At 55.2% G+C, this 13,298-nt stretch overlaps 1 protein-coding gene and 1 long non-coding RNA gene across 3 annotated transcripts in view; one reads left to right on the forward strand and one right to left on the reverse strand.

The window, feature by feature from the left end:
• Positions 1-9,880: 9,880 nt before the first annotated feature.
• Positions 9,881-11,782, reverse strand: LOC309866151. Its single transcript, XR_014312466.1, has 3 exons — positions 11,537-11,782; positions 10,778-11,372; positions 9,881-10,112 (listed from the first exon to the last, which is right to left on the reverse strand). It is a non-coding gene; the product is annotated as an uncharacterized lncRNA (long non-coding RNA).
• A 274-nt stretch (positions 11,783-12,056) lies between these two features.
• The window catches only part of CERS4 (ceramide synthase 4), a 31,641-nt gene continuing 30,399 nt past the window's right edge, over positions 12,057-13,298 (forward strand). Inside the window, exon 1 of one of the 2 annotated variants that reach the window (XM_082733573.1) lies at positions 12,057-12,198. Coding sequence is in view for 1 of the 2 variants with exons in the window: in XM_082733572.1 (XP_082589698.1) it covers positions 12,890-12,954 (65 nt within the window). In the remaining variant the exon portion in view is untranslated. Of the gene's footprint in view, positions 12,199-12,875; positions 12,955-13,298 lie in introns of those variants that run through there. The other variant, XM_082733572.1, reaches the window with a different exon arrangement.

The raw sequence follows: 13,298 nt of genomic DNA on the forward strand, positions 1-13,298 counted from the left end.
CCTGATGGCCAACACAGCTGGGGGGTATCAGTGTGATGTAGGGGTCCAGAGGGACAAGAGGGACAAAAATAAAGGTGGCCCTTATGCCAGCATATGTCCACCATATATAAAGAGCTCTTACACACCAATAAGAAGAAGGCAGAAACTTCAAAGGAAAAAATGGGCCCTTCACAAAAGGTAATCTCCAAATGGCCAATAGGTTATAAATATGCTTGATATCATGAGTCAACAGGCAGCTGTACATTAAACCCAAAACACCATGTCATGCCACACCTACCAGAACGGCTAACATGAGAAAGACAACACCAACTCTGTATCTACACTGCTTTGGAAAACTCCACAAAACTGATTAAGCCCCGGCGCTGTCATTGGTAGGGATAAACCCAACAGAAATGCAAACTCGAGTTCATAACACTCCTGCTCATGATAACCCCACACTGGAAACCGCCTCTATGTCCAGCCAAAGGATAGGTCCACCAATTGTGGTAACTTGACAAAATGGAATATTATAAAACAGCGATTCTCAAACAAAAAACCACAAAAAACAGTGATTCTCTACAGGGGTGATTTTGACATGTGGCCATGTCTGGGGACATTTCTGGTGTTGTGGCTCGGAGAGGTGTGTTGTCATCATCTCATGGGTAGAAGCCGGATGCTGTTCAGCTTCCTGCCGTGTGTGGCACAACAAAGAATTATTCAGCCCCAGACGTCAGTGGTGGTTGAGAGACTCTGCTATACCATGACAATGAACACAGACCTCAACCCGGAGCAACGTGGGGAAATCCAACCGCACACGGCCGGGCATAAAGGGAATGTGAAGTCCAAAGGACAGGCAAAGGCATCCTATAGTTATTCAAAGTCAAGTTAGGGGTTACCTTGGGTGGGCGTGAAGGGAAGGAGACGCAGCATGGGCTTTGAGGGGCCGGCGGCATTCTGTCGTGGATCTGCGTCCTGGCTACATGAACCCAACATTTGTGACTTGTGCACGTTTTCTGTATGTGTGCTTTAGAACCCTCTGCCCTGTTCAGCTCTGCACTGGGTGCCTTCTCTGACCTCTCCCCTCTCCCCAGCCACCTCCGGAGAACAGCTAAGGGATCTCTACGGCTGACACTGTGTCCCTCCCTGCTCTAAACCCTTCCATGGCTCCCTATGGCCCCCAAGGTTAGATCCAAGTCTTTAAGGACTTTCTTGGCGCTGGTCCTGCTTTGTCCTCTCATTGTACGTACCTTCACTACTCCTTGCACCATCAAATTAACCTTCAGCCCCAAATGCGCTGCTTCAAACCTCCAGGCCTTGGCACCTGCTTTCCTCTTTGCCGGATTGCTTGGCTGGCGTGACACACTCTTGCCCTCTGAGGTTCGGCTCCAAAGCACCCTGGGTTTTGCAAAATACAAGAGAAGGCTTTGAGTAATATGCAAAAGCTTACTGGCTCACCCCTCCAGGTCCTTTCCTCCAGGGAAAGCCCCCACACCCTCTGAGCCACCCAGGGATCACTGGGCTGGGGAGAACTGAGAAAGCCCAGATCTTGGCCAGAAGGTTGTGCGCCCCCTCCCCCCGCCCCGCCCCTTGGGGAAGGACAAGACAGGGACCCTAAAGGTTCAGAGCTTGGACACTACCCCTCTTCTTTCCCAGCAGCCCCCACGTCTCCAGTCCCCTACCTGGGTTTTGCCTGTCCTACCCCATTTCCTCACCCATCTCCCCCCATTTCCAGAAGACTCTGCGCTGCCCCGCCCCCGCACAAGCCTATAGCCGGTTCAGAAGGGGAGGTGGGGGGCGAGGAAAGTTCCGGGGAGGTGGAGTCAGGTCAGCCCCGCCCCCAGCACTCCCGCGGGCCTTGGGAGATTGAGTCCAGCGGGTCTCCGGCTCCCACTTTTCCCCAGAACCGAGCCCAGGCAGGCTTCACGCAGGGCGGCTCGCTTTGCGGAGGCACCCGTGACTCGCCGGGCTCCGGTGCTCGCACGCTGTGTGACCGGGGGCCGGCACCCAAGGTCTCCGTGCCTCAGTTTCCTCGCCTGCGAAAGAAGATAAGGGTGCCCACCTCACAGGGCCACGGAACGGTCTGATGAGTCATTTAATGGCACTCAAGGCATCCCGGGACAGTTTTATTGTGGGTGTTTTTACTTTAAATAGGCAAGAAGCCGAGGACATGCCCTGCCTTTGGGAAATGGTCAATACATGATGTTTTCCCCTCCCACGCCTCCTCGCGGATTGTCTCCGTGCTGTTCTTGACCCAGGAGGATCTAGAGGCCAAGTTCCAGCAAGTCTGCCCCATGGCCTCTGCTGCCTGAGTGCAGAGGGCAGCCCATTCCACCAGCCCTGGGAGATAGGCAGGACAAGCCCTGGCCAGTGGCCCCTTGCAGTTAGGCCTAACCTTTCTCCGTAGCCCCCTCTCTTGCCCTCACCCATGGGGACTGTCACCTCTGGGTGTCCTGCCCTCCCATGGCTCTGCCTGCGGGCGGATACCAGGGACCACACCTCTCCAGCTCAGAGAGACACAGCGAGCTTCCAATGCATCCCTCTCATGGTCATTAGGACTTCTCCCCTGCGACCGGGCACTGTCCCACCAAGTCTGCTATTGCCCCGTGCCCCCCCACTCAGGGTCACCCACCTGGCCAGCCAGTCAGAGAGGGATATCATGCGACGCGCAGTCCGGACCTACCCATGACTCTCTCAGGCTGCCCCCTCTCAGGTCACATTGGACTTTGTTTCAAGGGACCCCCCACCCCCACCCCGCCCTGCTTCCCAGCCCCCTGCATCTCTGCCTACCTGTCCCCTAAGCTAAGGGACATTCTGTCTTTGGGAAGATCACCGTGACCTCCTACCCATGTCCTGAACGTCTCGTGCCCACCCAACGTCCCCCATCACACACCCAGCCCATTGACCTGGAATAACCAACAGGCCTCTTCAACAGCTTTGGCTCACTGGTCCCAGAGAAAAGCCCCTCCAGTGAACACTGGCACCAAAAGGCCAAAGCGAGAAACAAAAGGGTTGATTGGAAGGAACTGTGTCTTTTGAAAACAGAGTACAAATTATGACAAGGAATTCATTCTACTTTAGAGTAAACAAGATGTGAGCTTCAGTTATACACTACAGGCTAATTCTTCAAACAAAAAAAGAAATTAATTCATTGGGAGTTTTTTGGAAGGGCATTCCCCCCACCACCAAATTGTATTTCATAATTTACATTTAATATTGTAATAGGATTCTGGAGTCATTGGAGGAGAAAATAGACAAAGAAAGAGAGAGAGCGCGCAAAACACAACAAAAATGCTTGGAGGGTACTGTGGTTTGAATTGTGTCCCCCAGAAAGATATGTTGAAGTCCTAACTCCCAGTATCTGGGAATGTGACTTTTTAAAGATTTTATTTATTTATTTATTTGACAGAGAGAGAGACAGCGAGAGAGAACACAAGCAGGGAGAGTGGGAGAGGGAAAAGCAGGCCTCCTGCTGAGCGATGTCAGGAGGTGGGGGGCGGGGGTAGGGGTCGATCCCAGGATTCTGGGATCATGACCTGACCACCTGACCCAAAGGCAGATGCTTAATGATGGAGCCACCCAGACACCCTGGGAATGTGACCTTTATTTGGAAATAGGATCTTTGTAGATATAATCAAATCAAGGTGAGGTCATCCTGGAATTGAGTGGGCCCGTAATCCGAGGACCTCGCGGGAGAAGTTTGGACAGAGAGACATGCAGAGGAGGGAAATGCAGGCACCGGAATGACATGTCCACAAGACAAGCAATGCCAAGGAGTTCAGGCAGCCATGAAAGCTAGAAGAGGCAGGAAAGAGCCTTCCTTGGAGCTGTCGGAGGGGGCACAGCCCTGTGGATCCCTTGATATTGGACAAGGAACTCCGTTATGGCGGCCTCAGGAAACCAGACAGGGGTCTGCGTCTGACCCATCTAACGTCTGAGTCACTCTCCCGGGAGCAGCCTGTCCTGCCTCGACCAATGGGCACTTTCTCCGTGTTTAATTATTCCTCCAGCCCACCACCCATCCCTCCTTGGTCGAAAACTCACCTGCGTTTTGGTCCCTGCCCACAGCCACTTTCTCTCACCACATGAAATCCCACCAGGTTGCCAGGCTGGTCATATCATTTTTCAATAAACTTGCATTGTGTTCACATCGTTTTGGGGGCGGGGAGGGGGACAAACAAACAAACAAAGAAACATCGTTTGGGGGAATGTTTACAACATCCCACAACCAGAGAACAATGGATCCCCTCCGCCCCACCAAAAAAAAAAAAAAAAAAATCGTGTTCCATGGGTGTGGCTTGGGGCTGATATAATCCTAGAGACTGAAGTGAGGTCTGATTTCTTAAATCATCAATTTAGTAATAAACAGCTTTCCCATTGTGACAACTCTAGCTTCCCTCCACACTCTACTACTACCCTCCTTGCAGAAGGGATGGCCCTAGCCAGCTCCCAGATCACACATCTAAAGGATGGCTGATGCCTCAAATGTCGCGGGGACAACCAGGAGAATAAGTCGGATCCCTACCTCACACCTTACCTCAGTATAAATTCCTGAGGGGCCAAAGTTTTACACGTGAGAAATAAAATCATGAAAGGTGAGGCTGAGCGAGGGGAAAAAAAAACACATGGGGACCTCATAAAAATAGTAATTTGAGAATAGGTAAGGTCTTTCTAAGAAAAATAATTAAACACAAAAGCCGTGAAAGAAAGCAGAGTCCAGCTTCCTAAAAATCCAAATAGACGGGTGGGGAGAGAACACTATAAACCAGGTAAAAGTACAACAAATGGGGGGTGGGGGTGGAAATGGTATTGCTGCTTGTATCAGAGAATATGAAGTTATTTCCTTAATACTGAAAAGAGCTTTGGGGCACCTGGATGGCTCAGTTGGGGGACCGTGAGAACCCTGATCTCAGGATTGTGAGTGCAAGCCCCACATCAGGAGTTGAGATTACTTAAATAAATACTTTTTTTTTTAATCTCCTAGATGTATGGGGCGCCTGGGTGGCTCAGTGGGTTAAAGCCTCTGCCTTTGGCTCAGGTTGTGATCCCAGGATCCTGGGATCGAGCCCTACATCAGACTCTCTGCTCAGCAGGGAGCCTGCTTCCGCTTCTCTCTCTCTCTGCCTGCCTCTCCACCCACTTGTGATCTCTGTCAAATAAATAAATAAAATCTTTAAAAAATAATAAAATGAAAGCTTCTAGGCATATTTTTCCCATAATTTTTTAAAAAACTGAGACGCTCAGCCTCACCTAAAGCAATTAAAAATGCAAACTCCATTATTGTTAATTTCTCAGATTAGCAAAGCTTGATAGAACTGCTACTGTGCAGAGTGGGGAACCGAGGCAAAATTCTACCTTTGGGAAAAAATCTACCTTTGACACCCTCTGACTGGCACTTCTTCTGGGGATGTATGGCTTGACATCACCTTAACATCACTGGCTAGAATCACCTCTGCACCAGGGTCCTCAAAGGAGGGGACTGGTTCCCTTAGAAAGAACAATGCCGTGGGGGACCTGGCCGGCTCACTTGTTAGAGCACGCGACTCTTGATCTTGGGATCGTGAGTTCAAGCCCCACGCTGGGTGTAGAGCTTACTTAAAAACAAACAAACAAACAAAAATACCCAGATGGTGATAGTTTCCCAATTCTGTGACTATCTTAAAAACCCTCCACCTGAAGAATGCTGTAAATTGGGGAATTAAATGGCATATGAGTTATATCTCTAAAGCTACTATCAAAATAAATAAATAAGTAAATAAAACGCCCTCCCTTTCAAAGTGAGAGAGAGAGACCTCTTCATCTATTGGTATCAAGGAACACCCAGGAATATTAATAAAAAACAAGGTTCCGTTTTCTCAGAAAGTTGAACCTAGTTTTACCGTACGAGCCAGGAACCCCTCCTCTGGCTATCCCTGGAAAGCAAGGACTCCAGGAGGTCCCATACCCCATGTTCCCTGTAGCACGACTCACAGTGGCCGGCTGGTGAAACGACCCAAGTGTCCATCGACACATGAATGGATAAAGAAGATTTGGTCCATCCGTGCAATGGAATATTCCTCAGTCATGAAAAAGAATAAAATTCTAATACACGGATGGACCTTGAAAACATTATGTTAAGCGAACTAAGCCAGACAGGAAAGGACAAATACTAACTAATTCCACTCATACAAGATGCCTCAGATGGGTACATTCACAGAGACACAGAGTAGATGGTGGAAGCCAGCTGCAGAACCTGGGGGTGGGGAGTCAGTGTTTCTTGGGGACAGAGGTTCAGTCCAGGAAGATGAGAAAGTTCTGGAGATGGATGGTGGGGATGGTGTTTGAATCTTCTTAATGCCCCTGAGCTGTGGACTTAAAATGTTACAGTAGAGGGGCGCCTGAGTGGCTCAGTGTGTTAAAGCCTCTGCTTTCGGCTCAGGTCATGATCCCAGGGTCCTGGGATCAAGCCCCACATCAGGCTCTCTGCTCCGCGGGGAGCCTGCTTCCTCCTCTCTCTCTCTCTCTGCCTGCCTCTCTGCCTACTTGTGATCTCTGCCTGTCAAATAAATAAATAAAATCTTTAAAAACAATGTTACAGTAGAGGGGGTGCCTGGCGGGCTCTATCAAGAGAACACATGACTCTTGATCTCGGGATTGTGGGTTCGAGCCCCACGCTGGGTGAAGAGATTACTTTAAAAGATAAAATCTTTAAAAAAAATTTAAAATGCAAAAAAAAAAAAAAAAAAGAACAACAAGAAGAAAAAGAAACATTTATACACAAAAACTAATTTCAGGAAGCTGAACCAATTTATTGAGCCTCTAGGAGCCCAGAGCTGGGGACTTGGGAGACAGACAGGGTAGGACTCTTGGCCCTAGTAAACCTTTGCCCAGCGTTTGAATGTTATGTACGGACTGTTCCAAAGAAAAAACATTTCAATGCAAAACAGATTGTCATCTCCTATCTTAAAAAGACTTATAAAGGGGCGCCTGGGTGGCTCAATGGGTTAAGCGTCTGCCTTCAGCTCAGGTCATGATCTCAGGGCCCTGGGATGGAGCCCCGAGGGTGAGTGGTCTCCCTGCTCTGTGGGGAGCCTGCTTCTCTCTCTCTCCCTCTGCCTCTCCCCACCCCTCACACTCTCTCTTGTTCATTCTCTCTCTCTCAAATAAATAAATAAAATCTCAAAAAAAATTAAAATATAATGAAATAGTACTCAGTTTCCTCCTAATCAAATCCAGGAGAGGGGATGTTGTCTTGAATCTGCAGGTGTTGACATGAGGGCTCCCAGTCTTGCTGTGTCACCGAGGGCAAGTACCCTCACCTCCCACCAGGATGACCAAGCACCTCAGTTGGCTCAGGACCGTCTGGTGCCAGCACTGGAAGCCCCGTGTCCCGGCCACATTGGATGGCTGGTCACAGCCCCTCCAGGCCCAGGATGTTTTATCTGCCGGTTTGTACAGACCTTGCCGGTATGCAGGTGGGGATTGGGCGAAATGAGAGCTTCCCGGATGCCCTTGGAGTGTCGGGGTGGGGTGGAGGGGGGAAGGCAGGAATCAAGGACCCAGGAGCCTGGAAGGTAGGTGTGGGGGCCCTTTCCCATCACCCCCACGGGGCCAGGCCAGCCCTGGGGATAGGGAAGTGCGGACAGTGAGTGAGGGAGTGAGAGGTGTGAGTCTGCCAGGGCTGAGGGAGGGTGAGGATCCTCTGTGTCCCCAGCTGGGTGTCTCCAACCCCGCAAAGGGAAAGAAAAGTGGGGTTGGGGCACCTGGGTGGCTCAGTGGGTTAAAGCCTCTGCCTTCAGCTTGGGTCATGAGCCCGGAGTCCTGGGATCGAGCCCCATATCGGTCTCCCTGCTCGGTGGGGAGCCTGCTTCCTCCTCCTCTCTCTCTCTCTCTCTCTCTCTCTGTCTGCCTGCCTCTCTGCCTAATTGTGATCTCTGTCAAATAAATAAATGAAATACTAAAAAAAAAAAAAGAAAAGAGGGGTGCCTGGGTGGCTCAGTGGGTTAAGCCGCTGCCTTCGGCTCGGGTCATGATCTCAGGGTCCTGGGATCGAGTCCCACGTCGGGCTCTCTGCTCAGCAGGGAGCCTGCTTCCTCCTCTCTCTCTCCTGCCTCTCTGCCTACTTGCGGTCTCTGTCAAATAAATAAAATCTTTAAAAAAAAAAGAAAAGAAAAGGGGGGTTGCTGGCGGAGGATAAGAGGTCAGGAGGAGTTGAGTTCAAAGCTGCCCCCTCTCTGGCTGTGTGGCCTTGGGCAGCTAACTGCACCACTCTGGGCTTGTGTCCTTATCTGTGAAACGGGAATTTTAAATGCACTTGCTTCACAGACAGGGTTGGAGATGTTCACCTCCGTAAAGCTCCCAGCATGTGTGCCTGGCATCAATGCAGTCATGCTGTTCCCTGCCCAGTCATGCTGTTCCCTGCCTGGCTGCTGGGAACCTCAGGCCAGCGGGGGTGGGGGTGGGGGGATGTTGCATCATCAACTCAAGAGGATTAGCCTGCTGCCCCTGGGGAGCTGGGAGGGCCCTTGGAGAGGCAGCAGCAGAATTAGAAGAAGGCAGAGCTGCTCCAGGGAGAAAAGCCCATCTTCCTCCCTCCCACGTCCCCACCCCTGCAGGCAGCCAGAGAAGTTGACGCTGCTTGCGTCCATGCTCAGATGCTTGCACACAAACACACACAAAGAAACACAGAAACACACAGAGACCCAGACCTGCAGGCGCACGGACAAGGACACACAGACTCACAGACACACCCAGCAGGCTCCCTTCTGAGCCTTTCCAGCAGAGACTTCATTTCTCACCTTGCCGCTTCCCATTCTCCCCGCCCTTCAAGACCATCTGTGAGACACCGTGTACCAGGCCCCCTTCCTGGCATTACGGTCACCAGAGGATCAAAATGGAACCCCCCAGCCTTGAGGGGTGAACATTTTCTGGGGGCGGCCATCAGGCACAGGCGAACCTTTCACTAAAGACCCAAGGGATGGAGGGAGGACTCGCAGGCAGAGCTGTTCCAGGCAGAAGGAACAATCAGTGCAAAGTCTTCTCCACGCCCCATCCCACCTGTCTCAACCCTCCCCAGCCCTGGCTCAGGCCATTTGGCTGGAGAAGCATGGAGACGGAGGTCCCTCCTGGTTATCCTCCATTCCACAGATGAGCACACCACAGGGCTCAGAGGGGCTGCGTCACCCAGCTGAGGTCACACAGCACAAACATGCCCCTCCCCCCCCCCGCCATTGTGAACGGAAGTCTTGATTGGCAAAGGCTGGGCCAGGGAGGACAGTTGGCCACAGGCCTGGGGTAACAGGCCTGGCGTGAGTTGGGCAGTGCAGGGCACAGAGAGGCAGTGACAGACATCTGGGATTTCAGTCCTCACCCTGCTGGAACAAGGGTGCAGCAGCCCTGGAGACCACCAGAGGGGACCAGAGGTCTGGAAGGAGTGGGTGATGGGGGGGGGGCACATGGCTGGGGGGGAGGATTGGGGGTCTGACCCAGGTGGGGCCCCAGGCTGCTGATTTGGAAAGGGAGTGCAGCTGTGTGTGCTGGGGGAGGGGTTCCTGAGAGCGCAATCAGGTAGGTCTCTGGGTGGGAGAATGGAGGTCTGTGTGAGTTTCCTTTCCAACAGTGATGAACAATGACACATTTGGTGGCTTAAAACAACACACATTAAAAAAAACAACAACAGGGGCGCCTGGGTGGCTCAGTGGTTTAAGCCTCTGCCTTCAACTCAGGTCATGATCTCAGGGTCCTGGGATCGAGCCCCACATCGGGCTCTCTGCTCAGCGGGGAGCCTGCTTCCCCCTCTCTCTCTGCCTGCCTCTCTGCCTACTTGTGATTTCTATCTGTCAAAGAAATAAAATCTTAAAAAAAAAAAAAACAACAACAAAAACAAAAACCAACACACATTTATCTGATAGTTCTGGAGCTCAGAAGTCCAAACGGGTCTCCTGCGCTCAAGTCAGGGTGTGTGCAGGGCTACATTCCTTCTGGAAGCTCTTGGGGAGAACGTGGTTCTGGCTTCTAGGGGCACCTGCTTTGCTTGGCTCGTGGTCCCCTTCTCCATCGTCTGAATCAACAGTCTAGCCTCTTCCACCTGGATCAGGGCTTCTGCTGCTCCGCGCCTACCCTTCTGTCCCCCATTCAAGCGCAAAAGGTGTGGACACCTGGAGGAAAGGCAAGAGGCTTCCCCGGTCTCCCTCAGGTCTCAGGGTCCCCTGGGTCCCCGCTGCCCCTCCCCAGACACCCCACAATGGACTTGCCATTTCTCCGCTCCTGCTAACCAGGTCCCGGCCTCCCCTGATGCCCAGAGCCCTGGCCGGTTTACCACTCCATCCCTCTGGAGTCCCTCCTTTCTCTTCTGTCTGCACCCCCTCCCCCACTGGGCCACAGAAGCACCCACTGCAGAGTCAAAAATGAAGTCTGACTGTGTCTCTCATGGGAGAGCCCTGGAGCGCCTTTGGTGGCTGTCCTCTCTTCTTCACTCACCTCTGGACCCTAACTCGGCTTAATGCCCCCCCTCCACTCACCTCACAGGTTCAGAGGTCACCTCCTCTAGGAAGCCCATCCTGAATACTCCATGCTCACCCATGGGGTGGGGGTAGGGGAAGGAGGGCATAAGGCAGCCAAGCAGCAGCCCAAAGGCAGAGAGCTCAGCCCACATCTCTTCCTGCCCGCTGACCCTTCCCTCCAGCCACCCCACCTCCCGCCTGAAATCTCTCTCTGACCTCGGCCCACATCTCTCTCAGGGACTTCCCCCTTCGCTTCTCCCAGGATCTGCTGCTTCTCTCCTGGGGTCTGGACTCCCCCATTCCACTATGTCTCCCCTTACTATGAATAGAAACAGCTGCCGGCTCCGAGCACCCACAGGCGCAAGGCGATGTCGCCTTAAACGCCATAAATCAGCTTTATGGCCCTTCCTCTCCCCGATGCGCAAAGGAGCTCTTGGGGGTAGCGGTGTGGGGTGCTCTGCAGAGGGCCCCTGAGGCCTGAAGGACAAGGATGCACACATTTGAAAAGGGAAATCACAGTCTGGTGGAGGAAACAGCAGGTGCAAAAGACGCGAAGCTGGGTTGGGAGGCGCAGGTTCGCTATCCCACATGTAGAAATCAGACCTCAGCGATGTGAAGCAAGTTGCTTGGGGCCCCACAGCCAAGAAGGCGGGGCCTTCCCCCACCTGCCCTGGATCTGCTTCAAGGAGAGGCTTGTTGTCCAAAGGTGAAGCCGCTTTTCCAGATGAGGAGACGGTGGCCTAGCTGCTCTGGAACCCCTTCCCTTCAGCCCGGAGCAGCTGGATCATGAGCCCCCAGGTGGGACACAGGGGTTCACAGACCACCTCTGCCTCGTCCAGCGTTGTCTTCCCTTCGAGGCTGGCCCAGGCTCCCCGCTCCGGGGCCCTGCTGATCCTGGGCCACTTTCACTTGCACCTGACAAGAGAGGGTTCCGGGCTACGCTGCGCCACCACCCACGCTGCCTCTCTCCACAGCTCTACCTCCTGACCCCCGCACCCCACCAGGGTCTGCCTGGCTGACCTCCTCCACTCCCAACCTCCCAACCCGGCAGTTGGCTCCTGCACACGCTTCGGCCTCACCAACCACGAACTCGGGCGTCTTGGCCTGCGAGCTGGGAGACGTCTCCAGGCTTGGGGAACCCGAGGGGGCCTCTGAGGCCTGAGACGGAGTGAGGGCGACCCCAGCAACGCCCCGCTGCAAGATCTCGCGGATCCGGGCGCCCGCCGTGTGTATGCGGATGGGCTGGTCAGAGCCACGCCAGAAGAGGGGACCTGGGAGGGGGTCGAGCGGACGTGCCGCGAACCGAACAGAACCCTGGGCCAGACTGAGCGCGGGCCGCGCGGGGGTCAAAGGCGAGAGATAAGGCGCAGGCAAAAGACCTGCGGCTGGATCTCCGCCAAGCGCGCCTCCTGGCGGACCTCGGGGGCGGGCCGGGGGTGGGTCGGGGGCGGGCCGGGGGGGCGGAGCTAGGCCCGGCCGGCGGCGCGGGGCGGGGGTCCAGGAAGCGGTCTCGTTGGCGGAGAGGGCCGAGCCCCGCCAGGACCCCGCGTCCCGCCGGGGCCCGCCCCGGCCCCGCCCCTCCCGGCCCCGCCCCTCCCGGCCCCGCCCCGGTCCCCCAACCCCAGCCTACCGCCGGGCCCCACCGCAGAGGCCGCGCTGGGAGCAGAGTCCGGCGGCCGCGTGCGGGGTGCGCGCGCTCCTTCCTCTCCGGGTCCGCCGCCCGCCCCTGCCGTGCCCCCAGGTAAGCGAGCGCCCCGCGCCCCGAACGCCGCCGGGAACGCCACCCTCGCGGCGAGCCCCGGCCCCGCCTCCGCGGCCATGGCGGCCCCGGCCCCCATCACCCCTCCCGGGGCGGCCTCTCGGGGCTTCCCATCCGGTCCCAGGCCCGGGCCGCCGCCCCTAGAGAGACCCGCTTCCCCGAGGGTCGGCGCGCCGCGAGCGCGGGGACGAGGCTGCGAAACGGGCCGGAGGGAGTCGGGGCGAGCCGGCGCGGCGACGCGGGGGAGTCCGGGCGTGTGAATGCGAGCGGCGCGCCGCGAGGGTGGGTCGGGCACCGGGGAAACCATGCGGAGTACCTGCTGGGCGCCACCGACGTGTCCGCGCCGGGGATGCAGTCGGGGCCCTGACCTCGCAGCCCGGCTGCGTAGACGGCTAGCCACCGTGTAAACAGGCTGCGATCACTCCAGCCCGCGCCGAGTGCGCGGAGGACAGCACCTCGGGGAGATGGAGTCAGGGTCAGGGAGCGATTCTCCGAGAGGGTGTCATCCCGGCCTGAGTGGACCAGCCCGCGAGGGCTTTTGAGGCCCAGGAAGCGACAAGATTTGGAGGCAGGGCCCAGCGTGGTGTGTTTGCAGGGCAGAAAAGAGGCCAGCTTGGCTGGAGCTCCGGGAGGGAGGCGTGGAGGTGGGAAGAGGTTGGCCCGCGCCTCGAAGATGGCGGGGAGTGAGTGGATTCCATTCTCAAGTCTGGGGGGGTCACGGGAGCGACGCAGAGCAAAGTGAGTAACCCGGTCCTGCTGTGTCTTAGGAAGAGCCCCTGCCGTGCGCGGGAGGGCTGGGAGGAAGCCCGGCAGGAGGCTGCAGGTTTGGCCGCCGCCGGAAGGGGTGGTGGGAAGGGGGTGACGCGGGGAGGAGGGGTGCGTTTTGGCAGAAGAACATTCTCTGTGTTCCCTGCCTGCTCAGAAGTGGGGCGTGAAGGAACCCAAGCGGAGATTTCTGGAGCTGGCAGTTGGGAGTATGCACGGGCCTTGCCTTGTTGAGATGGGGAAACTGAGGGAGACGCAGGTGGGGTGGGGCCGTTGTGGCTGAGTCTGACTTGCAAAACCTGTGAAATGCCACCTGA

Source organism: Mustela nivalis, assembly GCF_964662115.1.
Source record: "Mustela nivalis genome assembly, chromosome: 1".
NCBI classification, from domain to species: domain Eukaryota; kingdom Metazoa; phylum Chordata; class Mammalia; order Carnivora; family Mustelidae; genus Mustela; species Mustela nivalis.